This window comes from Excalfactoria chinensis, chromosome 3 (assembly GCF_039878825.1).
Source record: "Excalfactoria chinensis isolate bCotChi1 chromosome 3, bCotChi1.hap2, whole genome shotgun sequence".
NCBI classification, from domain to species: Eukaryota; Metazoa; Chordata; class Aves; order Galliformes; family Phasianidae; genus Excalfactoria; species Excalfactoria chinensis.
Genome location: NC_092827.1, coordinates 50,832,742 through 50,860,366, shown reverse-complemented (window position 1 = coordinate 50,860,366; position 27,625 = coordinate 50,832,742). Strand labels below are relative to the sequence as shown.

The 27,625-nt window shown below is 40.9% G+C and overlaps 1 protein-coding gene across 1 annotated transcript in view; it reads right to left on the bottom strand.

Moving 5' to 3' along the window:
• Positions 1-257: 257 nt before the first annotated feature.
• AKAP7 (A-kinase anchoring protein 7) overlaps positions 258-27,625 on the bottom strand; it is a 72,979-nt gene continuing 45,611 nt past the window's right edge. The window contains exon 8 of the mRNA XM_072333234.1: positions 258-1,273. Coding sequence (XP_072189335.1) covers positions 1,071-1,273 — 203 coding nt within the window. The 3' untranslated portion in view covers positions 258-1,070. The remainder of the gene's footprint in view (positions 1,274-27,625) is intronic.

The following is a 27,625-nucleotide window of genomic DNA, read 5'->3' as shown; positions in this document are numbered from 1 at the left end:
CATCATTATTCCTCATGAGTCATTTACACCCATTTATATTTTCAGTAAAAAAAAAAAAAGATGAAAAGAGAAAGGAAAATACTTCTCATCTTCATCAAACAACCTGATGAAGTCTTATATCACAGCAATTTACAATCACTCATTTGGAGATTCAGAGTTGACAGAACTTCTTTTCTGTTTATTGTTATGGTTGTGCCCATCTTCAAACAGTTCTTTTCTAATTTTCATGCGGACCTCGGGAGTGGATAACAGCTCCTTTATTTGACTCAGCCTGGGTAACAGGGCCTGTGTTTCTCTGTGCAAAGCTTCCTTTACTAAGTCTGCTTCATGGCTCTTTCCTAGAGGAAAAGAACAATATAACATTTTATAATAACCAATGTCACTTAGAATCATTAACGTACAGAGACAGAGACCAATCATATCTGTTTTGGGCAGTGTTGAGTGCTTTTTCCTCATGTGTTTTTTTATATGAAAAGATACTCTGTCAAAAGAAAACATACAGTTTGCATCAACAACAACTACCAAAAATACAGAACAGAAAGGTGTCGCATTTCAGAGAAACTCCTGCTGTTACATACTGCGTAATAGTATCTGTGATGAGTACCGATAGTGGTAATTTTTAGCTCGGGATGCCTGCTGCTGACTCTGCAACAGCACGTGCCCTCGCATCCAGCAAGCAGTCCCATGGCAGTGCCAGGCTGTGCACTGGGCATTGTTTCCACTTGTGGCAAGGCCTCTTCGTGCCCATTCCTTACGATCCGAAAGGCAAACACAGAGAGCTCAGTTTCTCTTCAAAAGCAAGGAAGGGACTCTTGGTATTAAGAGCCTATGGAGGCTGGAGCTGTTTCACCATTCTTGTCCTTTTCCAGCATTCAACAGATTTTCAGCAACGCAAGCGCTTATTAGACCAGCAGGCAGTGTCCCTCGATTCAGAACAAACTTCTGATATGAACCTCTTAGAGCAGAGTGCCTGTCACCCAGCACCACTCAGCAAGTTTCAGCAGGAAGCTGGAACATGTTTTTGCCATTATTCTTGGTGGGATACTCGCTCCCAGGCTTCTGCACAGTGATCACTTGCTGGTGTCATTGCTGCTCTCATTCTTAGTGCCACTAGCAGCTTCCTCAGCTTTCACGGGGCTCCCATCAGTCTGTCTGGCTTTGTTTTGCGTCTCTTCTAAATACTGCTGTACAGCCTTGAGCACTGCATTCTCCACCAGCCTTTTGCTGAGGCTCACAAGCTCTGCGTCATCCGGCTCTGCCGCGTGCTTTTCACCTATGTGTCACAACAGACAAGAGAAGGAATTCATTTCCATGGAAAGAGCAGCTGGAATTGCATCAGGAGGAGCCTCTGGCTGAGCTGGACATCTAGATTACAAGTTATTAGACAGTTCTAAGTCTGCCTCTTCCTGACTGCAAAAACAATTTCCCCCTCCAGGAGTTCTGAATCAAGCGTTTCATGAAGATGTACGCAGTACATCAGACTAAATGTATTTCATTTCTCGTCTTTATTGTAACAGTCCTGTACGCCAGTGGCTAACGGTAACAGCACCCACTCAGCTTAGGAGTGTGCAAATTTCACTTCTTCTGGTCAGTAATAACACGTGCCTCATGGGCACACACCCAACTTACATGTTAGTAAAATTCTTAAGCCTAGCCGCCCCTGCTTTGTGAGTTTGCTTAACAAATTTGAGAACGTCTACCTTTCTATTCACTGCTTAAAATTCACATTTCTCACAGGTAAAAAATTATTACAGTATCTTGTCTGAGAGCAGGTTAGAAAATATGCTATTACTACTATTTTCCTTTTCAAATCAAGCGCAAAACACAGTAAAACCATTTTGTGCCCCCGGTTCACCCTTCTGTCTTCTGATCTGAAGTTCTGACATTGATGTAAGTGCCAACTCTGTTCATAGGTATCTACTGATAAAAGCAAGTAGCTGGCATTTCCCCACATTGAGTTCACAGGAGTAAACACATACAACCAACTCACTGTATACATAACGAGGATTTACATATTACATATATTTTGAAGGTATATTTTTCCATGAATCGTTTTCCTAACGACTTATGCAGCCTACTACAGCATCCTCCTTTGATGAGGAACAAAATCCAGGCAAAATGCAATTTATTGTCCAATTTCCACAGGCTGTATAATTTGCACTTGACGCTTTGCAATTTCTTGCCCTAGGCAAACAACTGTTTCCCTGCACGTACATTTAAAAGTCATATCTTTAATGTCCTTTTCTGGAGTTCGCATACTGTAACCAGTAATAAAAGGCTGCTTAGTCACACACATCTGGTGAAAGAGATACTATTGTATGTTCTCAGTACAAAGCTTTGCACTGTTCAATTACCTAAATTTGTTCTCTTTCATATATGTAAATTTATTCAAGTTTGCCAGCACATATAGATTATAGTTATAAAAGACTTTCATTAGTCTTCCTAGGGGACTGTGCAACCTGTGAGCAATTTCAGTGATAAAACACAGTTCATAAGGGAATTTGAGAGGCAGAGGTACACAAAAGCCTCCATTTCCAGAGGCAACGCTTTTGTTGGCTGTTAGCACGAGCATCCTGCTCTGGAACAGCAAGACAGATCAATGTTCTCCAGTTCTGTTCGTGTAGTCAATATGGTGCTGTTACAGTGGGACTGGAAGAACTGGGGTCTCTAGCTGAAGAACAATCAGACTAGATGTGGGCAAAATGTTTCATTAGGCTTTGTAAAAAGTTGGGGAAAAACCTGAAAAATATTCAGAAAGGCATCAGTAGGGGAGGGGGGGAAAGAAGGTTAAATGAGAAATAACAAAAATAAAACATTAAAAACAGATTTTGCAGTTCCAGGAAGACACGTTTCAGGATAACATATGAGTCACAGATACCCTTCCCAAAGCCACTCGGATGCCTACGTACCCTCAGGCACATCAGTTATCACGTTCTTCCACTAACTGCATTTCCTGGGTTTAAGTCTATCCTTTAACTTACTTAGAGGAGGGACTTAATTCAGACTCTTATCAATTTGGACACCTATGATATACATAAGCAGCATCTCCCTCCAGTTTCTATGAGATGATCCCTCAGGCTCCTCTGAATGCAGCCCTTTGATTCCAAATTTCCTCTGCTTTTATTAAAGATGCTCAGAACCGAAGCAAAATGTTTTGGTTGTCACAGTCTATTTATTCATTAGAAAAAAATACTGCTTTCCAGTTAAGAGTTTTTCATTTCTCAGAACTGCCACTGAATCACAGAAATTGTTATTCACACAGCTCTAATGATCTGTCCAAGGAACTCCATAAACAAAATCAATGGGAAATAGGTGCTCAGCAGCCCTGGCACTTGACCTAATAGTATTTAATATGCAGAATATGAGTAGCCAGCGACAGATGACTCCAGATAACACAAAACAGTTGTGATTACATTTATTCAGAGCCATTCTACTTACACTAAATGATGCACTGTTTTTCTATTTTATTCTGCTTTGTAGAAAAGGACAGAGCTCTTCTCCCACATATATTTCCTGTATTCTTATAAAACAGTTGTCATTTCTACATAGGTATTGAGTGAACAAATAAATAATACATATATATATATATGCATTTAGATGCAAGTAGACAGTTTGCTGTATAATTTCTGGAGCTTGAAAAAGATCTAAAATATCTGAAATGAGCCTTCTAGAAGTACACTTTAGAAAGCCACAGAACTACTTTTAAAATTTCATATATTTTTAATATTTTGAGATGTTCATGGCTCACCAACAGTCTGCAGTACCCCCAAAAGTCCTGCATTCCCACTGGGAAGATTTGCATAGGACCTGGCTGATGTATGGTATGTGCACATCCCTAAATCAAGAGAAACCCTATATTTATCTTCCAGGCACTTTAGCAGCCTGGCACATGGGGCTATATGATTCACTAATGCTCTCTTTATATTTTCAGATTCCCTAAATAGCACTTTGTTTATGTGTGTGCATAATACTGAAGTTCATTGGCAAGGCAGCTGTGTACTCTAGTAGCATTCCTATTCATGACCATTAGCAAAATGAAATAGGTCAGGCAATAACAACAGGTATTGATCATTTATATTTGCTTAAATTGTTAATGTATAAGTCTACTCCATGTGTTTTTCTCCATGCTGCATCTGCAGTCCTTTGTGTAGACTGTCATGAATTTTCTGAATATCAGCAGAAAGTCACTGCTCTTCTGCACGTTTTAGATTTAAAAGGGAGGTTTCAGAATTCAGAATTACTTTGACTGCAATCTCCCTTCTGAAAAAGGGAACAGATCTACCACGTGCACTGTTTTTACATCAATAGTATGCCTGTTAGTATGGACTACAGCGCTACTTTATTTCTGTGCCTGTGAATTAAAAAAATGCTTCCCATCTTGTATATGGCTTAGAACAGAAACAAAATGAAGCCTCCATTTTATCCCAGAGTCTGATAATTCTTGGAAGATGAACACAAATTCTTATCCTGTGAATACAACTCAATGCGTGCATCCTTTTAATTATACTGAAACTGAAGCAAGCCTGTTGCCCTGAAATGACCACACCTTTTTTTTGTTTCTCAAAAGGGAACTACCAAGTGCACAGAATTATTCAAACAAGGATTTCTGATCCTACAACGTGCTGCTGCAGCTATGGATGTGAATAGGAGTCCTGAAACCAAATCCAAGCTTAGATTCAAACTCACTGCTTAATATCTCTGTGGGATTAGGTTTAATCTCCAGTTCTACACTCCCTGACATTTTTACAAGACCATGAATTGAATTTTGAAAGATAGTATTGGAGCATATCAGATATCCTGGTTCAGTCTGTATTAGATACCTATGGTTCAGGCTTGGAGAGAGGCAAAACAGTCACTTGGATCAACTCCTGTTTATCTTACTTGTCCATTTTTGCAGGACATTCACCAAAAGAGCCAGCTATACATCTATTTTACAAGAAAAGACAGTTTTACTGCCTTTAATCAGCTTCATTCTAAGACAAATCCTTGCTTTATGGCCTTAACACGCCCCATTTTGTTTTTTGTTCCAATAAACTTTCATCACAGAAGAATGTTGCCAGCATGGGGCAAATTATAAAGGAGACTGCTGGTAATTCACATAGGTGGATGAGACGAGCTGGGAAGTCTGCTTTCTGAGAACAGAGGTTACAGGCAATGAATGCCTTGAGGACTTCTGTGGTCTCAGAAATGCCTCTGTCTCCCATTAGTTCATCAATTTCTAATACTCTTTACAAAATCTGGAATCAAGAAAACCCATAAAGGATTCTGGCACCCTTTCAAAAAACTAACCTTTATGAAATTCCTCCTGAATGCTAGAAAATATCATTTTCCTGCTTACATTGCTCTCTGTACTCTCATTGTACTGCTGACACTCAAATAGTAAGCCAAGTTGCTGTTGCATGTGCACAGAACTTTGTGCTTCAGCAAAAGAATCCCTTTCTGTGTGCGATCCTGCAATGACTGAGGAGGAGTCCACTCTAAGTCTTAATAACCACTCACCATCAGCTAACTGGCTATGGTCCCTCTGTACAGAAGCAAAGAATTCGCTACCATGCAGTATGGTAAGATTGGAAGGGAAGAGACAACCACCCAAATTACTGATGGACTTTCAGCAGATGACTATCAATGATTTCTATGATGGGTTTGGAGCAAACAGAAAGAGGCCAATATAAGCAAAGTCAGATTTCATCCGTGTGAATCCATGCAGTTTGTGACTTCAGCAGTTGTGTCTGTACCACTGTTCGCTATCCCCATGTTACCAGGGGAAGATCTACACTCATGGCACCCACATAAATGTAGACTACTGCAAGGCTGCCATGCCAGGCTACAACCTATGGAAGTACCTCATTCCTGCTGTTATATACCTTTGTGTCCACAGACTTCTGACTTTAGTGGGAAGAAGATTCCCATACTTGCACAAAGAATTGCAGTGTCCTTGACATCAGACCAACGCGCTGAACATCCTCTTTGCTGAGGACTTTCAGATAAATTTGGTTGGCCACATATATTTACAGAACTACAGCACTATAAAATGCCACCACCTTCATCCTGCTAAGACAAAACCCACAGTCCACAATGAGATGAATTACAGGCTAAGACCACTCACTGGACTGTATGCTTCCCACCCTTATAGCAGACTATGAATCATCCAGCACAGTCGAGATCATGGTTTTGAAGCAATGAACACAAACAAGAGCTCGTGCCCATGTCTAATCAACACAAAAAGCATCAGCAGGAAAATAGCAACCCTAAACAATTCCTTGTTAATTAGGAAGGGTTTCCATGAAATGTCTCCAGTGGTCACTTAAGAAATTGGCACAAATAAAGCAATGAGAGGAAGGGTGAAATTACAATGTTGTTATGACACTATGGTGAGGACACTGAGTTGCTGCATGTTCCCATAAACGATGCTAAGCAGCATATGTAATACAGCTCGTATAGCTCACCTTGGACAAGTAAAAAACTTGTTTGGCTTTAAGAATGCCTTTCAGTACACATGGAACTGCCTAACAAAGCAACACCAACCCTTCACGCTGAATGCACAGGTTTCTAGTTAGCTAATTTATGTGATTTGGCCTACAATAAAATAAAACCATAAGAATTATGAATTTCAAGTGCAGAGGAAATTCAGGCTCCTGCAGCTGTTCAGGGAATATGATGCTTTTGCCAGTTTTTATGATGAAAGCAAGAATATCTGCAAGCTGCCTTCAGTTTGGAGGCTCAGTTAACTTGGCAAGATTTGTTTTGTTTCAGACAGAATCCTGCAAAGCTCAGCAATCTGAGATTTCTGAGCACCTCTATTCACAAGTGGAAAAGCACAGAACATGTTCTGTTAAACCAGTAATTTCTTCTACAAGCACTGAAGGATGTAATGTCAGTTATGAACTTCCCAAAAGAAAGGAAAAAAAAAGGTCTAGTATGCTAAGCAAATAATACAGACAATCACTTGGTCGTAAATAATTTCACCTGTCATAGGATTTAGGGCATCTTGGCTATACGAAATCAGAGTTGCCAATGTTAAAGAGTAGCTAATAACTGTGAAGGTGCGATCACAGTTTGCTAACAGTTAACCTAATTCACAAGAGTTCAGAAAGCACTGTCAGAACATAGTGTACAGAGATCATCTCATCTAAAAAAAAAAAAAAAAAAGGGAAGATCACTATATCATAAAACTAAAATTAATGCAATCAACCCTTCAAACAAACCAACCAGATTAGGTTAAAACAAACAAATCACTTTTTCCTTTTCTTCTCCTACTTTACGTTTGATAATACGTGTATCTTAAGTTCATCAACAAGCATTTAATAATCAAACATAATTTTATTCTCGAGTCTGTTTTACTGTTAAAAATCAAGAATCACTGAGTTTTGACTGTTTAAACCACTGCGCCTTATTGTTCACAGCTTTCCAATGCTAAAAATGAAGTAGCTGTAAAAACATTTTCTTTGTCAAACAACGTAAAACACCTTAAGAATATAACCAATATTCTCAACCTAATTGGAACATTTTCTTCACAAGATTTGCTACAGCTCCAAAAATGCACTTGTGTAGCAAAAGAATACTTCTCTCTCTCTCTCTTTCCCCCCTATTTCTGCTTCCTTACAGTCAGTGAGCCAAAGACTATTCCACTGGCATTTCTATGTAACAAAAAAACGTCAGCAATGACATAAACTGAACTAACCATCACAGCTTTTACCAGCTTACACTCCGTACCGCAACATATTACTCACTAACATGCCTTAACATTCTGTTCTCTTTCCTCTCTGTTGTCCATTCTCAAATGTTATTTTCTACAACTACACAGTATTCCCAACTCTTTAGCATCCTAATAATAATAATCTTGTCCTTTTAGCATCAGTGGAGAACTGCTTATTCATGCTAGTCCTTTATTTCTGTCTGGTTGAACAGTTCTAATCTGGAGTTTCATCTTTGCCTCTTCATCCCCTCTTTATTTCAAAGCAATATTTTTCATAGTCTTTTGTCAACTCGAGGTAAAGGAAATAAGGGTTTGATATTCAAGCTAAAAAGCGTTTTTACATTTTTCTTCACTATATTCAGAGCTAGCCTTGAAAAAATAAAGCAGCATTTTTTTCTGTAGTCCTGTTAAAGCAATGCATTTGCTTCAATAGTTCACTTCGCCTTTACATTCTCCATGTCTATTTTTTGCTAGAAGGGCTAAGTGAATTTCCATAAAATGAGGATTAGGAAGAAGATGGGCAATGTTTCCCCTTAAGAGCAGATTATATCATTCACAGTTTTGGGATTTCCCGCATCAGAAGTAATAGCACCTGAAGATCAGCCTGTCCTCATAGCCTGGGTGCACCACCACAACAATCCAGCTATTCTGCCACTGATGTGGAAGCTTACACTCAGATACATCACTGATGTGGGAGCCTATACTTGGACACATCTTACCACATAACGAGTTTTTATCCAAAGTCTAATCCTGTAATGCCTTGTATAGAGATTATGGTTTAAAAAAAAAAAAAAAAAAATTAAATTCATCTTTCAAAGCTTCATTTGCAACAGAGTTAGTATTATTGTTACTCACCACACTGAAGCGGGCATGACAGGCAGTGACTCAGTGGCCTGGGCTGTGTTGTACCAAGCCCTCTGTCCTTGTTATTCCTGGCCCTCACTCCCTATGTTTCAGTTCATTAGTAAGTGCAAACACCCACAGTGGATGAACAGAGCACACAAGAAAGAAATATTTATTTCACTAAATCAGAGGATCAAGCCTTTCAACATACGTGTGCGCTACATCAGATTTCACATTAGCAAAAAAGACATCCCCAGACTTGAGGCAGGTGTTCCATCCCTGGAACTCACCTCAGTCTCACATTATACTACAAAACCAAACTTTTGTGTATGTGCGTGCTGAAAAAAGCCTCTTGCATTCTATTACTGATGTGCTTGTGAAAAGTAAAGGGAGAGCGGAAAAAAGAGAGGGAGAGAGAGAAACTTTTATGATTGCATTAGTCTACACTGAGTGGTAATGGATTTCAAAGAGAGCAAAACATGTTTCTGGTTTGATGTTTCCTCTCAGCCACAGAAGTGCTGCAAAACCTATGCCTGATACTTAATACGGCTTTGTTCAATCCTTGTGCTTTGTACTAAAGTGGAAAATTGAATAAAATGCCATTTAAAAAATTATTGCTATGATGTGAAACGGAATGAGTAATACCATAATAGACTATGACATAATACATTTCTCTCAGCAAGAGGATACAAGTTCTCCAGTGAGAGTAAATGAATTATCCACATCTCAGTATTTTAACTCACAGGAAATGAAGCAAGTGGCCAGGTGGATTCCACCTGAGACTGGAAGATATTCAAAGGGATTAAGCCATCAGCAGGAATGATGAAGCTAATGGTGGATTTTGAGACTTAGGGGATTGGAATCCAGACAAGATACAAAATAAGGAGCAAGTTTTCTCTGTATCAATTTAAAACTTAAGGTTCATGAGGGTTCCATGCAGGGTTATGGGCCTGACAGAAGTTCAGCTGTGCATGTTAATATCAGAACTACAAGTCTGAAAGAACCACCCACTGCAAAAGTTTGGAAATGCAAGAAGTGTGCCAATAGGTCACACTTCCAGGTAAAGGCCCAGCAATTTAGTCTACACTCAAATGTTTCCTTTGGTGGAAGGTAAACTTTAAACAACATATGTGATATCCAGTCCATTTTCCTTCGATAAATTCAGAGTAACATCATATCCCTTTCTCCAGTATGACTTCCAGAGCATAAGCAACACCTCTCCAACACCCAGAACTCTCCCTAAATCTCAGTCTCTTCTGCTAGTTTCACACTTCAAGGTTAAGGGAACGGAAAAGACAGCTCTACCCAAACCTTAGGAATAGCAAAAACAATTAGAAACAGTACTAAACCAATAATAACTAGCTGCTGAACAAGGCATCAGTATACTTTATTACAACACTTTACAAGATTCCTTATTTTCCCTAGAGTGTAACAAGTAGTAACAGACTGGTTACTACTATTACTGTTATCTATAGGTTATACTATATATACTGTTATCTACTGTTATATTACTGTTATCTAAAGGGCCACTTTAGATAACATTGGTCTGGACCAAGGACCCTTGTTTACCTTGTCTGCTTTGTTTGTCTGCATTCATCTCAAAATCTCAGTCACAATATTGCAAAATGTAGAGTCTGCTCTGCAGCCCAGCATCTGTCACTGGAAGGAAGCTTTCCCCAGAATATATACAAAATGTTCCCTCTTGTTCCTATTATGCATGATGTAATAGAAGTAATCCTGGGCTATCTTAACAGTTGCTTAATCAAATTAACCTCCTCCTGCCGTCTGGGTTTGCAGCTCCACAGTTCCCCAGCCATTTTCTGGAATTGAAGCTCCTGGGCCGCTACTTAGCTTTTGGAGCATTGCCTTCTAGTGAAAAAGCAACCTTTCTGACTTCTTCCACCTGGGCAGCCCTCACACAGAGATGCCCTCCAGCTGTACCCTGCTCAGCCCTGCTTTGTGCCTCTGGAGTTTCCTGGACAGAAGTGACTTCGATCTTCCCAGGGCAGACTTAATTAGCACCACACGCATGTCCTTTATGCTAAAATGCAGTACTAGGCCCAGTGACGTATTAGCTCGCTGAAGGAGAAAAAAAGAGAAGATCTGGGTTTTTTTTCCCTTCCCAAACTTGGATATTTTCTATGGATGAAACCTGTTCTCCCCATTTTTTCAAAAGGAGGCAGAGTACAGCCTCCCTGTCGTTCCGGGTCAGAATGGAAATATCAGGTTTGACCATCTGATGATTTGTCCAGATTTCATTATCTAATAAGCCAAAATGAAGTAAACTGTTTTTTTTATTATTATTCTTATATGGTATCTTTAAGAGAGACAGTGCAGGCCAGGCTTCTTGCTGTTGTTGTTGTTTTAATATTTAATATTTTAACGGTTTCTGGAATAAAGGTTAAAACATGCCTGGCTGTTTCCAAGAATACCACTCTCCGCTAGAAAACAAAGCACACAATTAGCTAACATTAAGCACTACAATTAAGATGGAAGAAAAAAACCCCACAACACCCATTTAAAACATCAGGTTAGAAAGGAGCAGAAAAACACTACATAATGGCCTTATAACACTTTTACCCTACCAAGTGTGCTTTTCTTCATATGCTGGATTTCTACACTGTGACTTACTTCACTCTGAGCTCTGGTGGACCAGGCTACCACATGACCTGTCATGTAACAATACAACAGCAGAAGCAAATGAGTTTTGCAAATTGAGGTAGCTGTTTGTATCTGATAAGAGAGAACAGTATTCAACGCTCAGCACGTCACACTTCTTGTCCGGCCATAATTTATGTTTACATATACATCATTTCTGAGCAAAGAAGGAAAATACAGCTTAGGTTCTCCTTTGCTATTAGACAAACTATCAGAGTAACGAGAAAATAATTCCCGCAGCCCAGTATTTGATTCAGACACACATGGCTGTGTTGGTACAGATGAGTTGCAAAGCGCCAGCATTTGCTGTCTGGCACTGATGCCAGCTTGGGCCCACACGACCAAAGTGACTCAGGGATGCAAGTTCCTATGCACTGTCATGCATTATTTCCCAAAGCGCTTCTTCTCAAGGGCCAGATCTGGACCATTCACCAGCACAGGCAACCAACATTACCAAGAACACTTTCATAATGCAGTGCAGCAGCAGTAATGCGACTGACAGAGGCAGGATTTGGCTTGAGACTCCAATAAAGCTGTGGGAACAACACAGCCAATTTCCTCTTCCATTATGATGAGATCCTTCTGCAGCACTTCTGATTTAATCTTCAGAAGTAAGGAAATGCAGAGGTAACATTCATTTCCCTTGAGGCTCTCTGACACTTCCTACTTTTCAGGGCAGGTCTGAGAGGACTTGAGAAAACACACTGCTCCTTCTTTTGTTTGGCGAGCTGCAAGTGGCACAAGTTCTTTCTTTCAACTTGTACAAGAGGAAAGGCACCACACCACAGCATACATACAGCTCAGTAAGCTGAGAAAGGAGTATGTGAAAATAAATATGAATATGAGAAACAGTAATAACCAAGGGGAGTTCCCTTAGAATAGGCCATTTGGATGCTGGTCTCTTATCCTCACAGGGAATATAAGGCAGCTTCTAATTGTATCTCTGACAGCAACAGCCTCTCATTTACACTCTGGGGAATCAATACAAACATGTCACAGCCTTTGCTTTATTTAATAGTACATTAGTGTGGAGCAAGAACAGCTCTGAGCACGCTGTCTTGTCTTCCTTCTGTTGCAGCAATGGTCTTACTAAGATTATCTTAAAATCATCTTAAGGGCTTAAAAGAGAGAATATCTCATATCTAAGCATGTATGTGGTAGACTTGGAACATATTTTATCGCTAATAAGCAACACTGTTTGACCAATATACTTGAAGTATAAGAAACTCAATACAATGCTTTCTCTGTTTAAACGGAACACCTGCATAGAGGACAATAATTGAAGTGTACCTAAAATGTATTTGCTTACTTTGCTGTCCTTTATTCTCCCTTTCAAACCCAAGAGGATATAGGATAGCAGTAAACAAACGGCTTAAGGAAAACAGTGTATATGCAGAACATTTCAAGTGGCCTTATTCTCCTTATAGGTTTGCTCTCTTGTCACTTGAAGAAACTATGCAGGAAGTCTCCTCCAGCAGCTGCGAGCAGAACACCAGCCTTCTTCAAAGGGAGTCTGACATTGTCTGCCTGAGGCTGAAAGAACAGTATTTTTAACCTGTCTTCCTCTTCTTACTATGAAGCAGATTCCAGATGAAGCTGGCACTTTGTTGGCTTGCCATCTGAACTAGCCCTCCTGATACTATTTATAGAAGGCCACTTTTACATGGTCTTGCTGATATTCCCATCCATCTTGTTGCAGTCCTTGACTCCAGGGCCTGCCAGCAGACTGTCACAGCCATGACACTTGGCAGGCCAGGTCCTGGATTGGTATAAACCAGCCCTATTCTTACTTACAGCTGCTAAGGATTTCACTTGACATTTTCACTACCACTTTATTCATGCCCCAGATAATCTGTCTTACTTTCGTGGTTTTACTTGCATGTTTAGCAAATACCCTTGCTGCTAATGAAATACTTTAGCTTAGGTGTCCTTTTAGACATCTCCTGAGCACTGAAATATCTGAACGGTATATTACTGACATCATTATTTTAAATAAATATAATGATTATTAACTATCTGGGAATTATAATGTACATTGGCAATTTTTTTAATGAGATTTTATCACTAGTAAAAAGCTATCATTTTTATTGTACGTAATACAATTGTATTGTATTGTAAGTAAGCTTGCAGGCAAAAGCACCATGAACTGTTACTCACAGTATGCTGCCAATGGACAGATATTACAACTAATTATTTGGTGAAAGGCTATTATCCATTCCAGTATAATTAAAGAAATATTTATTTTCTATTCAAGTTTCTATTCCAACTTTATGTGGAAGATCTACAATACACAAACTAATTGCAGTTGAAAGATTTTGCCCCAGGAAAGATGATATTCCCCATTCTTTGGTCTGTGGTACTGTTCTGGTGTTCTGAACCAAGCAGCAGCATAATTTGGAATATTAAATGCAATTGTCAGCTGTAATCTGCCATGGCAGCTGCTAGCCCACAGAAATGCCCAGGGCTCCTTGAACTCTACCTCAGCAGAATTTGCTCCTATTGCAAGCTACTGTAAAGCTTCCTTTTTCCTAAACTGCCATACAGAATGTTTCGGATGTATTCTTAGGCATTCTCTGCCTGCTGCTCAGCCAGGCAAGGAAGTGACCTACAGTGGATGGAATTTAAACTGACATCTTCAACCAAAGAAATGTAAAGCTCAATTCTGTATCTCTGAAAGTTTCCTGTTGCACCAAACATTTGCCAATTAACTGAAGGAGTGCTAAGTGTGCTCAGTAGACAGAGAATACACTATTTTTATTTTGCAATCTGTTCTTCCATTCATGCATTTCTTTGAATGAATTACCTAGCAGAAACAATGAACAAAACATGTGTCTAATGTCACGGTGAGAAATGTCTTCGCATAAGCAAGTTTCCAGTGCATTACCTCTCCAATTGGACTGCCTGACCCTGTAGTAAAGCGTGCTAAAAAGTTACTTGAGCATAAATTTTGAAATAGAGAGCAAACGTAAGAAAACAAGTGACAGAAATAATTCACTGCATCAACCCGCAGTAAAATAAGTATTAGGGAAGATTCTTCTCCTTGACAGAGGATTCTCTTTTCTGTTCTTTACAGTGCAGAATGCTGCATGGTCTCTTACTGAGCTTGATTTCTGCCCAGAAAGAGCTCTATAGTCATAGCGTAATAAATAGTTCATTTTTCCCTATCCACTGTTAGGCTGATGAGTGCACTGAGTAGTTCCAGAAGCGGCAACCGCTGTATTGGCTGACTCAGATCATAGGCTGAGTTCACATAATCTGTAAATAAAACAACGTCAATGCCATCTCTCATCTTTACTCAATGAAAAAAATCTCAAAATCGAGTTATCCAATGCAGCAGTAATGACTAAACAGTAAATAATTTGTTCTTGTATAATTGAATAGATTATTTTACCTGAAAATACATAAACGGGTTACAGAATGCTCTTCAAAGCAGAAATATTACATGAACTTGCTTCAGTCATTGCATTTTCTTTCGCGACTTTTAACACTCCCAGACTGGCGTAACTATGATTTCTTTCTCAATTAAACCTGGTTCTGGAATTCTCAGAGAATTATGGTTTGGAAGATACAAAGAGGATGGGAAAGTACACAAATGTGAAGATAAACTTCTTGTGAAACACAGGCATGATACACCTTACAGAACCTTTTAAGCCAGGAGAAGTACAGCACTTTATCTTTGGGGCAGCAGTCACAAAGCCATAAAACTGGGAGGAACAGCAAGAGGGAGATTCACAGTCCATAAATCTCTCAGAGATTTGTCCCTCCAACTGTTCTTGATGTACTTCCCAAAAAGCATTAGAACTACAACCAGTTGTTCTCTCCATCTGAGTCCCATCTGATGTCTATTGCGGAATCACAGAACTTTTAAGGTCAGCAAGGACCATCTGGTACAATTTCTGCTTAACTGGGCCACCCAGAGCAGGGTGCCCAGGAACATGTCCACCATCTGAAGATCACCAAGGTGGAGACCTCTCAGCCACTAGTTTAATGTTTATCCATGAGTATTAGCAGATCAGCCTGCACTGAAGCAAAGCTTAGTATTTTAGACAGTGTAAAATCCTTTTCATTGTGCTAAGGGATTTGTATCTAAACATGATCACCAATACTGAGTCCATCAAGAAAGATCGCAGTGCCTGCACTTCCAGTCCTTCCTCCTGCAAAGAACATTTCAGCTACTTGTCCCTGCCAACATCTGTCCTGGCAGCAATATGAAAGCACTGTTGTGTGCACATGTTCACAAGGGATCAAGGCTGCTCAGTACTTTGCAAGATTGAGCCCATACACTTCTGATGTAACACAAAGGTATTTTTCACTTGATCCAGTTCTACACTGGAAGAAGTTATACCTAGCTGCTTCTTATCATCATCTGCCCCACGGGTTTGGAGAATTCCTTAATTCACTTCAAGGAAAACTAGCTGGGTTAGTTTAGATCAATAAAGGAAAAGTGTTTCTTACCACTAAGGTGATTTTGTTTTAAAGGACTGCTCACACAATGTGCTCTGCTATGGAATGGTATATGCCGCATACATCACCACTGTATCACCAACAATATTGACAATAATGACCATGTGGGACTGGTAAACACTTCTGTCGGCACTTCTGAATTTAGAAGAGAATGGGGTTTTATGGCCTTACAGCCATTATTGTTTGCTTACTTAACAACTGCCAGGCTAACAGCTTTGTTTCTATCAACATTAAATTGTAACAACAATATTAAAATGTGTTGTTAATAAGCACTGCACATAACCATGTATTTCTTAACTAGAACTCGCTGTAAGAAAAGGCAGCTTCCAGTAATCCACCACAAAGCACTGGCAGGATTACCAACTATGTGTCCAGTTTTCAACTCCATAGTCATATCCAAGAAGTGGGCATGCCAAGGATCACACAATTCCTACATCTGGGCCAAGATGAATATAATCATAACGAAGGGGAGCGTTAAAGGCATTGTTACATTACACTCCATTCTGCCAGTAATTTAAACAGATTTTTGGAAGCTAACACAGCTGTGGAGGTTTTCACATGGAAAACAGCTTGCAAATAGAGGCTCGTGGCCTCAACATGGAAATCAAACTTATGATTTCAACACTATACAAGGAATCTATGCAAACATTTATGCAAAATCACACGTGTCGCTCAGAAGTCAAAAAATGTCCTTATTTTGCCCACATGTTCACAGCAATGATTTAGCAATTGTGCTTATTACAAAATGACAGAAAACTATTTACCCTTAGATGCTTAAGCTAATGGTCAATGCTGGTACAAAAGACAGCAACAAACTGGCCACAAATAAATCCAGAAGGGAAGTTTTGAAAGAGTCTTCACCATCAGAACAGACATTTTCTGGAGCAGGCTCCCAGTGAGGTTGGTGGAAGAAAGACACAACCAAGGTATTGCAGTAACAGTCTGTGGCACCCAGTGACCTCAGCACTTCTCTCATCTTGCTCTATTGAGTCACAAGTCACTTGGTGGTTGATTCTCTGATCATACACTTATTCAAAATGAGATTCCCAAGTTCATAAAAGTTTCAAATATATTAACATAACATTTTAGCACTTTATCTCAAAGTTTTCCATCAGGTTTTTCTGAACTTTCTTACTACTCTTCAACCTTTTTCATCTCTTCTCATTGTGATCAAGGAGAAATGTTGCTATGCATCCCATCACGGCTATACCAATTAGATCATCCTGGTCTTCTCTTTACTACAACTGAAATCTCTTCCTAACTTCTCAGGGACAATTCTTTGACTCCTTTAATAAAGATAGGTTTGGTTAAAGGCTTCACTGAAGTTTCTCAGTGTTCAGCAGAAATGGATCATTGTGGTCCCAAGCACTTCCACACAAGGCCTTAGGCTTCATACACATTTTCATTTCACATATATGTTACATAAAAGGTTTGACTTCTAACCAAATCCACAATTTAAAGTATTTAAAAGCAGTTACAAATTACCCTGGACTTTTTTAGATTACAGACCTAAGAACTTCCTGCCTTTGCTCATGTTTCCACTCAGAAAAGCAGCAGTTGTGCCATATTTCTAAATAAACTCTGTAATAAACACTGCTGCTCTGCCTCCCTCTGCCCCCAGTAACATAATTTAATATCAAGGCAATCACGATTGACTTGATTCATCTCCAGAATTTCTAGTTGTAATTCATTTAACATAAAACACCCTGACAGAAATGTGGAAGGGATCCCAACATCTGCAGTCTAACACACTATTAAAGTAAGACAGTCAGCTGGATCTTCATGAAATAGGAAAATGTAGCCTAGTTCTAAAAATAATACAGTTCTGTGCTCCAGAATTCCTTACACACAAATAAAAATCGACACAAAAAACTGAATTCGAGAAGCTGATTTCTTCCCATGGGACACTTGTGCTTCTAGGACTAATATTTTTACTGATCTTCCCATTAAACATAAAGGGAGAGGGAAAAACAAAAAAGATTTTCTCTTTTCAATCACAAGTCAAAATACAGCTGAAACAACTATAGACAGTAGAAAAAAATTCAGCAACGTGTGTTCACACCTCATAGGAATACTATGTAATAAAAGTAGTAAGTAATTATAATTAAATAAATACAATGTAGGGACATTTCAATTTGAGGGAGGCCTGCATAAAGGAATAAGGATACATCCAATGTCATTCTACAATCCCCAATTTCACAGTCACCTTTATTTCTACTCTACCATCTCCTCTGAGACATCTTGCAATGAAGCTGAACTTATCAGCACAATTAACTCCCTTATTTTACCTCCCAGATTTTCTCTTTTTCTTCACTGATAAGTACAACTCTTCCATTATTGCAGGAATTACTTTCTAAACCAATGTGAATCCCAAGATTTGATAAACATGTATCCATAATCATACTTCACAAACATGAATGACAGCCTTGGCTATCAACAAGCCTTGCTTAGGCTTACTGCTTTGATCGTTAAGCCTAGCATGATTGGCAGAAGAAGAGAGATTTGTTTAATTTCCAACTCTAACTTATAAGTACTGAACACTTAGTTTTGGATGAGGCCACCAAATCCCAAAGGAATTAGCGACGCGATCATGACACATTGTTCAGCATTGCACTGTATTTCTTCCCTGTCTGAGAAAGTCTATGGGATCATTGTCTCTCACGCCCATTTTCTTCCAGCAGAAAATGGAAGTAATGTTAGAAACCTCATTGTGATCACTCAGAATCTTCATGAGTGGAAAAAAAGATTATTAATAATAATAATAATAATAATAACACCTAATTATGATTCAAGCTGTCATTTTGAGAAACACACACACCTTTCCTTCAAACTGCTTCTTCATCCACATCATGCGTAACTTTGCTTGCACATATCTTCAGGGTGCAAGTGATCAGATGTGTAGGAGTGGCAACAATACGGCATAGAAAGAATGTTAAGACCAGATAGAAGCACTGGAGAATGGAGGATTTACCAAGCTCAGCTAATGAGTGTGTTTACATACATAGGGAAGAAGACAGGAAAAAGTGCAGGGCCTTCCTGGTATCTGAATAGCCATTACTTCGAGTGTTCAGCAGTTTAAATCTCAGAAAAAGTAAGTGAAAATGTCATGCACCAATACACGTGCTTGCTGGAAACCAGTTAGACAGCTTGGCAAGCATACAAGGACTGTTTAACGACAGAGACTGACTTACTGTTTGTGGTAAGCAAACCTGTCCTGTTTCTCATGACAAAAGGCTGGACAATGCATCTTCTGTGTGGATGTAGTACAAATACAAAATAATTCATGTCAACCTCTATTCAACACATTAAAACTTTGGTCAAACCTCTGATTTAGAGTAAGAACATTCAGAATTAATTTGAGACTTAAATAAAATGATCACATTTTGTCCACTGACCTTTCACTTACTATGGAAAACCAACCCCTAGTTTGATGTATTTTGGCAGTTTTGGGTCAAACCCAAAAGAGCAAGACTGAGTTTTGCTGGCCTAGCTGTGTATTTCAGCTTCCCTTGTTCTGGCCTAAGCAGTATGCAGCCCCAGTCCCTGTGTTCATTTACTTACTTCCACATCTATTTTCAGGTATTATATTCAATCTAAATCATAAGTAATAATTTATTGCTTGACAGCTACTATGCACTAAGTGCTTAATCTCATTAAATCAAAACACACATGCTCAAATTGCTATGCTCTGCCCTTTCAACTTTTACAGGGCAAGTAAGTTTCATATTCTACTGTGATGATCATATCACTAATTATCTGATACCATAATTTTGTATATGTTCAGTATTCACAAGTCTCTCTTTTTTTTTTTGAATCATGTTAGCTCATGAAAGACTCAAACACTTGCTTTTCCCATCTGGAACCAGGTAGCAAATGGGCTAACGTGAAGTTTAACAACTTATTTCTTAAGATGCTTTCTTTTATACCACAAAAAAATGTGTCACATGCAAACATACATATGTATGTACCCAATCCTGACCATCTGTATAGCCACCACAGTACTACATGTTTTAAATGGAGCGTGTGCTTATGAACTTGTATATATCAAATAAACATAGAATTAAGCAGTTTCTCAGCGTGTACCAACGACACACTTCAGGTAAAATTCAGTCAAAGGAAGAAATGAATAAATGTATTGAAAACAATGAGTTGGCACCTTTAGCTTCACACATTTACTGCAATTAATTTCTAATGGATGTTGAAGTATGGAATAACAGAAAATGAAACAAAAAAAAACCCAACATGTTTAGCACTAACACAGGTGAACTAATATGAGGTGTAACTCCAGGGTTATCATGCAGAGAATTCCTTCATGACCACAGAAGTATTAAGAATTTGTAGACCACACACGCATCTATGTTATATTTCACAGTATCTTTTTAGAATTTACACTTGTTTGAGAAGCCTCCCCATTGGAATAGGATGCCAAATTTTGAAGGCCCCCCCAACTTCACTGGGACTTAACATTGTTGAATGAGGGCACAAATAATCTGCTTTCATTTGATTGATTTTAAAATGAATTTATTTCCACCCTAATAACTCTCACTTAAAAAAAAAAAAAATAAATTGTATATTTTATACAAAATTATGTTATTTCTAGAATGACTATTTCTGTTCACAATCCAAGCTTTCTTCAAATTTAGAGGAACCTGTGGGATCTCCTGCACATCAGGATAGTAGTATCAATACTGTCTTTCTTTAAGTACCTAAAAATTAATAAAAGCTAGTTAGGCCATGAATTGTTTAAAAGGGTTGTTTGGAAAGGACTCAGCATAGGATGTGTAGAAGAGTAGACATGAAGGCAGCATTTTGAGGTGCTGCGTGATATCCCTCCATCCCGACAGAGCCTCTGAGCCTTGCAGCTGTTACAAGACTGTTCCCTGAGACAGCAGCACAAATAGGCTGTGCAGGCCAGACATGCATCACCTACAGCAGTCCCATGGCTTCGCTTGTCCTGCTGTCCCTCAGCCAGTGGTTAGGACAGACATTTTTTCCGCTCCTCTGAAGAACACCATAGCTCTTTGATCCCCCTGACACCTTCAGTGTATTGATTTCTCTCAGGTGTAGCAGGAAAACTGCCCATTTAGCACTAGGCTAAACAAACTGTGTTTGTTAGCTTGACTCTGAGGAAGCACTTCCCTACACCTGCCCTTTTCCAGTGGTCTTATTGGGCTCCCTGTGCTTGTGATGCTGGGGAGAAGCACCATTCAGATATTCCAGAACAGCCATTCTTAACATCTTACAGTAACCGTGAAGCTTGGCTAAATGTTTTCCAAGGTTGTATCTGCACGTGAAGAGAACTGATATGAACTATATACTGTGTGTGAATACCTGTCTGAGTAACACAGCTCACAGCAATTTAATCACTGGCATTTGTCTGCTGGTTTAACCTGAGGAATGAAATCAGAAACAAGCCTATGGGAAGACAATAATGAATTCTGGGAATTTTCATCTTTGCTGTGACTGACACAAGGAATATGGTGAGTGGCTGCTTCCTGCCAAAGCTCACCTTGAGTCTGTTCTGCCTTGTTTCTAGTGCACAACAACCAGATGATTACGATTATCATTGGCCAGGACAACTCAGAGGCAATAAAAAGCCAAGGTTAATTTCCCAGTGCAATCAGTATAAAGGCCATCATGATAGCACGACAGAATATGACATACATACATGAATGCCATTCCCTTCTCCCCCTCATGTGCTCGTAGTTCCAGGCAGGGCTGTCACAGAGCTGCAATCAAGGGAGCAATCACTGACACAGCAGCTATGGAGGGCAGAAGCAGAAACACACATGGCATGCTGGGCTCAAAGCCATGGGACATGGGAATCTGCACTGGCACATAGGGAGACAGCTCTGGTTCATTCTCCCTCTTTACTAGGCTGTGTAGGGCTTTGCTCTCAGCCCAGCACATACTATCCCTGTCAAACACTTCTGCTGCCTTTCCCTTTCCAAGGCATCTCAGCACACCTCCTTCCCACACAAAGAGTGGTGCCACCTCTGTGTTCTTATCCCTGCATCAGACACCACTCTCTTACCTCAGCCATCACCAGATCTCCCTGCTTCAGTTCCCCACAGCTGTGCCCAGTAACAATGCCTTTTCCCCCCTCCCCAGGGCACGTGCTGCCCACATCAGTCACTGCAGGCCCAAAGCCTGCCCTTCCAACGCCCTTCTCACTTTGCCACAGTGCAATCCCCAAACACCACTGTCAGACCACAAGCAGCTTCAGGTCATGCTGTGCTAAATGCCATACACACTGTGCATTGCTCGCAGAACCCATAGGAGGAAAGCTGATGCGTGACAAGGGATGCCTGAGAGAAAGCACAAAGGTGGCAGCATGAGAGGATTGAGAGCAGTGGGATGCAGGAGGACCCACCCCTTGTGTATCTTTGGTTCTCTGTCAGCACAACAGTCTCAAAGTACACCTGCTATTGCTGCTTGTGCCCCTCCACTCCGTGCATTAGAAATAAGGAGCACTAGCAACTTGCTTCTCACACAAAGGAAGTCTATACTGGCTATATGACGAAAAAAAGAGTTATGAAGTATAAAATGTTCATTGCCACATTCCCCATACAAAATTTATAACAGTTATCCTCAGCCCACAACCTGTTAAGGAAAAACACCTATAAATAGGACACTCCTTCAGGTTGCCTTCGAGACGTACAGCATCAGTGGTATACACATGATTTTGACTGATGATACCACCTCCAATTTTATTTATGCCTGGACAGCATCCTGAGGAACAGAAATGAACACAAACCAGATCCATAAAATGGGATTCTCTAGCTCTACAGCCAATGCCTTATGTGAATTCAGTTAAAACTGATTTCAGAAGGAGCATGACAGAAATTTGGCTGCATCCTCTAGAAGAAAGGTTGCAAATATTTCGCCCAACAGCAAGTCAAGAGTGAGAACGTTACTGTGTAACCACACTTAAGACAAACACCATTTTCAGCACACAAGTGAATAGAAATAACACTCCAGCCAAATTAGCCTGCTTGACTCGGTGCACCGAAGGGTGAAGCAATCAGAATTGCTTCCTCTTATCCAACACGGGTTTGCTCAGCCAAAAACCAAAGAGCAGTGCTGCGCCTGTTGGCCACTCAGACATGCTGGGTGGACGCAGACTGTGCAGCCAACCTTTTGCACGCTGGCTGAACGTTGCGTGGGCTCCCACAGCACCCACACAAAGAGGACTGCTGGGTGCTGCCAGCCACCGGTCCCCTGCCCTGCAGTCACAGCCTGCCTGGTGCAGGGAGCACTGCCAGCCCTGTGTCATGCTCACAGCAGTGGGACCTCTGCGTCCTGTCCTGCACCTCGCCTGTTAAATGCTGTTAACAAGGAATACTGAAATGTTCACTTAGACTGCTTTTGCCTATGGAAATGGATTGCCAGAACGCGAATTCAATCAGTTGTAATTACTCAGCTGTATTACAAAGAAATCATAACCTACTTAGCAGAAATATTGTCCAGTCTGTCCCCACCTATTCAGAAAGGCACAAATCCCACTCGCGGAATGCCAGCCGGCTCTCCTCTGTTCTAAACTCCCCGACGCGGCAGCACGCCCAGCGGCACTTACTGATCTTTTCCTCGCCTCTCGAGAAGGGGAAGCAGCAGAGCTGCCCCATGACAGCGGCCACGCAGCGCTCCCCGCGCCCCTCTGCCTGCCGCGAGCTCGGCTGGGCGCAGACCGGAGAAAGCTCCGCCGCCTCCCAGCCGCTCAGCTCCCGCGGCCGCGGCGCGGGGTGGGCGGAGGGACGGACGGGGCAGAAGGAGCCTCCGCCCATTGGCCCTCCCCACATCACCTGGCTCCGCCCACGGCCCGAGCCCGGGCGGAGGTGAGAAATAGTCCCAGTACCGCGGGCGTTAGTGCTGCGGGTGCCCCCGGATTGTAAAAGTTGAGTTGATAGTGCAAGTTCTACGTTCATAGACATTCTCGTCAGCGGTGCAGTTCCCTCATCTGAGGAGATGCTGTCAGCCCAATCAAGAGCAGAAAGAATGAACGTGACCCATATTCTGCTATGCAAGTGAATTAAACATGAACACTACGGGGCATTCGTGAAGCCAGTCATCAAAACACAGAGGCTATGTCTAAGAGCCAGCGGGTCCTTCCACACTGTTAAGGATCAAAACCAGAACACAGGCAATATTTTATGCAGGAAAATAAATCTTCTCCATTAGGAAAAGTTAAAAAGAAAGCAACAACACAGAAGCATTTGAGTAACACAGCAAACAAAGGCATACATTTTTTATTTTTATGCGGGCATAATCTCCTATACATCCTGTCTATGCAGTATTTGAATGGAGAACTCGGGGTGCTGTCATCTTTTGGGTAACGTACAAAGCAGCACATGAAGCATAAATTACTTAAAACATGTAGCAGCCCGTTCTCTTCAGTCATCTCTTTCTAAGCAGTCCTGGCAATTCAGAGATGTTAGGTTGACAATATCAATTTTGGAACAGTCACAACCAGTGACAGATCTCTATCATATATGCAAGCCATCTTTTAGCCAAACCTAACAAAGCATATAATCACAAATGCAGATACAGAAAAGAAACAGAACGAAATCACAGGATCACCAAGGTTAGAAAAGACCTCCAAGATCACGTAGCCCAACCATCCACCTACCACCACTATCTCCCCAGTAAAGCATGTCCCTTAGTACCACATCTAAACGTTTCTTGAACACCTCCAAGGGATGGTTAACTCAACCGCCTCCCTGGGCCTTTTCTAGCACCTGACCAGTCTTTTTGAGAAGAAATTTTTCCTAATACCCAACCAGAACCTCCCCTGGTGCAACATGAGGTCACTCTTTGTCATCCTATTGCTGGTTACGAGGGAGAACAGGTTGAGTCCCACCTTGCCACAACCTCCCTTCAAGTAGTTGCAGAGTGAGATAAGGCCTCCCCTGAGCCTCCTCTTCTCTAGAATGAGCAATCCCAGTTCCCTCAGCTGCTCCCCACAACACTTGTGTTCCAGACCCTCACCAGCTTTGCTGCCCTTCTTTGTACATGTTCCAGGGCCTCAGTATCTTTCTTGTAGTGAAGGGTGCAAAACTGAACACAGTAGTTGAGTTGCAGCCTCACTAGAGCTGAGTACAGGGGGATGACCACTTCCCTGCTTCTGCTGGCAAGACTATTTTTGATATAAGCCAGGATGTCATTGGCCTTCTTGGCCACCTGGGCAAACTGCTGGTCCATATTCAGCTCAGTGTTGACTGGCATCCCCCAGGTCCATTTCTTCCACACAGTCTTCCAGCCACTCTGCCCCAAGCCTGCAGTGTTGCATAGGCTTGTTGTGGCCAAAGTGCAGGACCTGAAACTTGATCTTCCTGTACTTCATCCCAGTGGGCTCAGCTCTGTGATCCAGCCTGTCCAGATCCCTCTGTTGGGCCTTCCTACACCGAGACAGATCAGTACTTCCTACCAACTTGGTGTCATCTGCAAACTTAATGAGGGGGCACTCAATGTCCTCATCCAGGTCATCCATAAAGATACTGAACAGGACAGGCCCCAGTACTGATCCCTGGGGAACACCACTCACATACAGTGGATTTAACTCCATTCACCACCACTCTCTGGGCACGGCTCTCCAGCCAGCTCTTTACCCACCAAACAGTGTAATTGTCCAAGCCACGGGCTGCCAGCTTCTCCAGGAGGACACGGTGGGAGACAGTGTCAAAGGCTTTGCTGAAGTCTAAGTAAACCACATCAACATTCTTTTTTTCATCCATCAGGCAGCTCATTTGATCACAGAAGATCAGGTTGGTCAAGCAGGGCCTGTCTCCTGCAAACCCATGTTGGTTAGGCCTGATCCCCTGGTTTTCCCACACATGCTGTATGATCTCACTCAAGATCATCTGATGAAAGGAGATTCAAGGAGGGCTCTGTCCAGATCAGCCTGTGGTGCTGCAATGCACAGGTGAGAGCAGGGACCATGAAGTCACCTTCACAGCTGGGTATGGTCCATTTAGATATCTGAGCATGTAATCACTGCCAAAAGTGCGACTGATCATATATCAGTGCTTTGCCAGCTTTAGTTCCTTCTGTTTTGACACTTCTTGAAATTTTGGTGAGATACATAAAGCTGTCACAGGCACAGAAATGTGACTGAATGTCTAATTATAACAACTCTAGCCACATGAGGCCTGAGCAGCCACAGCATTATAAAAAGCAAACAGGCCCCACAATACATGGTATCTGTTTTTGTTCAGAGGCAGAGAAGCTGGAGGGACCTTTGGGCTGTAGCTGATGGGTGGCGTTTCTCCAGGGAAGGCCTGGTAAGGAAGCACCCTTAACAAGGATGTCTGCCCAGACTAGCCAAGCTGAGCTGGTACAGAACCAGCAAGAATAACTAGTGGTCTTTACCAATCAGAAATTATAAGTTTTAATCTCAGAAAGTGTCTCTTTCAGAGCAGACTGAGAAAAACTTAAAGGTATTCATTCCAGGCAAAGATAATTTCAGCCTTCTTAATGCTTCTGTCCACACTGATCCAGAAGGAATGTAGCAAAGCTTTCTTCTTGGATTATTCTGGTCATGCAAATTATGGAAGAAGTCGTAAAGGAAGAAAAGCTGATGAGCATTTGAACTTAAGACTATTTCTGCACTCAGAATCTAAGCTGTTCTTAAGACTCGGTATCTCTCTGTCTGTGTGTGTATATGTATCAGATGGTCTATCACTGTCAGGAGTTGTTTTCTGAGCATCTATCAATTCAGGACTACAATCTCTTGTCAAGAAGAAAAAAGCAGAATCAAATGAGGAAGCCTTTACGACTACATGCCTTCTGTTGGACTTCCTGAAATGCAAACATTTTCCTACTGTGTTTAACGCTGCAGACTACGCTTTCATTTAGCTGATGCTTGGTTTATAATGCAGTATATAATTCTATCAACATTTCCATTGTGCCCTTCTGAAAACAATTCCATTTGATTATTTATTTTTTTTTAACAGAGAAAAAGCTTAAATGACTAAACTAAATTCATTTTAAAGTGTTTGATTTTCTTATTCTTATGGTTTAAGTATATCCCTAGAAACATCTGCTACAGAGAGAAAAAGACACTGTGTTGGCATTTGCATTCGAAAATAGAACTGCCTATTTTAGCTCTGCTTTTTTAAACTACATTAAAATACATACTTCCAGGGAAGTCTCACCACTAATATGTGTTTTACAACACTGCCTTCTAGAGAGAGAATCTTGCTCTTATTCACTGTAAATTACTGCTTCTCAGACTTTCACTTGCTGAACATACTGTACCTTTTCAGCAAAGGCTGGAAACTCAGCCACTGATATGCCTGACTTCTATTTTAAGTAAGTGTAACCTGAAGGCAAGGCTCAAGACCAAATCTGCCAACTGCCCAGATTGCTTACCCTCAGGAATGCATTCAGAGCAACATTTGGAATGAGTCACACAACTCTTCTGGGTGAAAACCTCAAATTCAGGAATACAGACAGCGCCCTTCCTTGCAGTGGGCATGTCTATCTGTGGCTCATTCCCTAACGCATCACACCAGCTCTTGTGATTTTGCCTAAGCAGAGGGTTGGTGTATGAGGTGGGCTTCCTAAAGAATGCCAGCATATGTTAACATTCCCCCTGATAAAAGAAATGTGTAGATAAACCCTGTGAGCTTGACAATGTGAAAAGCTGGGGCAAGGCACACCTCATACTTCAGGCTCTTTCCAAAGCTCACTTTACAGGCGTGAGCCTCTGAGTCCTTTCAAGCATTCCTTTAATCCAGAACTCCTATTGGCTCAATTTGAGTGAAGGATACATCAGTTACAGACAGGAAAAAAACCTTCCAAAACCACACACACACAAAACAAAACAAAAACACCCACCCACCCAACCAAACAACAAACAAACAAAAAAAAACCCAGCATCTTTTACCTTAATAAAAATTAGCAAATGCAATGTGAAACAACACAGAGATTTAATTCAGGGCAAAAATGCTTGCACCTGTGAACTTT